This window comes from Nematocida homosporus (assembly GCF_024244095.1).
Source record: "Nematocida homosporus strain JUm1504 chromosome Unknown 3642, whole genome shotgun sequence".
In the NCBI taxonomy this organism is placed as follows: Eukaryota; Fungi; Microsporidia; genus Nematocida; species Nematocida homosporus.
Window position 1 is genome coordinate 1 of NW_026250567.1, and position 2,546 is coordinate 2,546.

Sequence of the window (2,546 nt, forward strand, 5' to 3'; positions counted from 1 at the left end):
TTAGTTGGTATTAAGTGGACCCTTTTTATAGCTACCAACTCAATACAATACTAACTTGAGTTCGCACTATTTTGCGAATGTTTTGAAAGTGGCTATCAACCCAAAAGAGAGATAGATACTTTCAGGTTTTTCGCTCTCTTCCTTTCTTATCTGAAAGTGCTTTAAAGTAATAAACTCTCCTTTTATTGTCTAATTCTTATCTCTTATCATATTCTATGATATAAACAGATTTAGTATACTCGTTGACAAGAGGCCTTGATTTGCACTACCCAATGCTTAGCAATATGTTGTTCGGATCGATGTTTAGCAATAATTCATCTTGATCTATGCCTAACCCAAATCAATACTAACACGTACACCTCTTTACTCAAGTCTATTTGCCAACACCTGCAGCATAATTCCTGGCTCCGGCAAGTAAAAGCTAGTACCAGATTGCCGTATTGGGTTAGTATTGTTATCATAACCCCATACTAATCCAAATACCAACCCAAAAGAGAACTGCTTTACCTTTATACCAACCCAATCAATACTAACCTCAACTTATCATATCCAAGTACTTCTGTCGGTGTTGGCCAATGAGCCATATCCAACTCATGGCCATGGAAATACTAAAATGTCATCAGATACCTCTAATGAAGTGCATAAGCTCATGCCATCCTATTGGGTTAGTATTGGCTTGAAGGTATTCAGTACGGCCTGTAACATAAACTTTTAGGCGACTGCTAGATTAGTATCAATATCTAGGCATTCACAAGTTGAGAGATCTTTGCCTTTCTGGCTCCTATTGGGTTAGTATTGGTATTTTAGGTATAATCTGAGGATGAATTTGTCTATCCAGTTGACATCGTTAAGAAAGTCTATATTAGTCATATTGGGGTGGAATAGACCTATTTTGGATATTGATAAATGGGTTGCTAGTGGCCAAATGAACTTCTGCACATTTGATGTGAGTCCATGAATACTCATGCGGATAATGTATCGCGACTCTTCGATCTCCTCGATTTGGTTTCGGAACTGCTCTCGTTTCTTGTCATCATTCAATACCAACCCAATACTAACCCAATAGTAATAAGAATCTCAAGAGGTGCCTTCGTAGCATTCAACTCTGAGTTTTCGAACAGTGTTAAGAGCTGGACTAGGACTAATAAACCAGCAGGGCCGCGAGGATTCGATATCTCAGCACTTTCCGCATTGAGCATGATTTTGCTGAACTTCTTTAAGACATCTAGTAACTCCATCAGTTCACATTCTTCCCAATCAAGTTTCAGATAAACCCAATCTTTAGCTTGCAACGCAGTACTAGATAGTCCATACTTTCTGAATTGATTATCCTCGTTGATATCAAACATTCTCCAAACAGGAGTGGGTTTTAGTATAGATTTGTTGCTGCTACTTATAAACTTCCGAAGAAGCTTTTCTTGCTCTGGGTCTAACTTAGTATATAATCAATACTAATCCAACTCGGATAGTTTAAGTTCATATCTATTAAAAGATGACGTAGAATCTTGATCAGCAGATTTGCTACTGAATGAAGTTTACCGTCCATGCCTGTTTCATTGGGTTAGTATTGATTGATTGAGTTCGTGAATTGGATGGTTCTGAATCTGTTTACTTACACTTTCACTTTTGACTTCCATTTCTTTAATCATATCATCAAGTTGAGCTAGTGCTCCTTCAATTATCCTATTGGGTTAGTATTGAGTTTGTCATTTATCAAGAATTGATCTATCTTTGATTCCATAACTTTTGTTAGATGAATCCATTCTGATATATCAATTGGGTTAGTATTTCCATTAGTTCTGTTACCATGTTCGTATTGGGTTGGGTTTTTAACCCAATAGGATGGTATTGTATTGAGTTAGTATTGGGATTAGATAAGCACTTTCAAATCCGCTTCTGTTTAATTCGAGGAATCGTTTTTGTAGGCCCTTTAAGTCACTCTCAATTTGGTTTAGTCGTTTTGTTAGATTTTCTGGCTTATTTATGTTTGTTATTCGCGATTCCTTTTGTATCCGGATCTTCTTACATTCATATAACCATTCACTTAGTTTCCGGATAATTACATCAATACTTTTCTGTACTACTTCTTCTCTGACTAGTTGAGATATCAAATAAGCCTCCTCCTGCCTGAGTCTCTCTATTGATTTGTCAGAGAAGCTGCAATCGCTTTGGGTTGAGTTCATGTTCTCAGAAGCCTCATGTTGGCACTGCTTTATTCGATATATTTGCTTTGTTTGATTCTTTAAGATTCTCAGCTCTTTTATTGCATTGGTTATCTCATCATAAACCGATACTATTTGACTATCTATATCTAACATGAGCCTTTTAGATATATCAAACAACCCCATCTTATCTGAATCCTCATCAGCACTACACCAGACACAACCCAATCCAATAACCAAGCAAACTACTTGATAAGCATTCAAAGAGTATTCATTTAACCTTTTGTTCATTTTACAAGTTGCTATCTCACATTTTATTTATAGACTATACTATATCAATATCAAAGATATTCTAGTCTTAGCCAAGCAAATTCTCTAAATTAG

The 2,546-nt window shown here is 36.3% G+C and overlaps 2 protein-coding genes across 2 annotated transcripts; both read right to left on the minus strand.

Moving 5' to 3' along the window:
* Positions 1–1,037: 1,037 nt before the first annotated feature.
* NEHOM01_2504 (uncharacterized protein) lies at positions 1,038–1,349 on the minus strand (the record flags this gene model as incomplete). Its single annotated transcript, XM_051491380.1, has 1 exon — positions 1,038–1,349. One exon carries the CDS (start codon positions 1,347–1,349, stop codon positions 1,038–1,040), a length of 312 nt encoding a protein of 103 aa, XP_051347340.1.
* A 480-nt stretch (positions 1,350–1,829) lies between these two features.
* On the minus strand, positions 1,830–2,453 carry NEHOM01_2505 (uncharacterized protein; the record flags this gene model as incomplete). Its single annotated transcript, XM_051491381.1, has 1 exon — positions 1,830–2,453. One exon carries the CDS (start codon positions 2,451–2,453, stop codon positions 1,830–1,832), a length of 624 nt encoding a protein of 207 aa, XP_051347341.1.
* Positions 2,454–2,546: the final 93 nt, after the last annotated feature.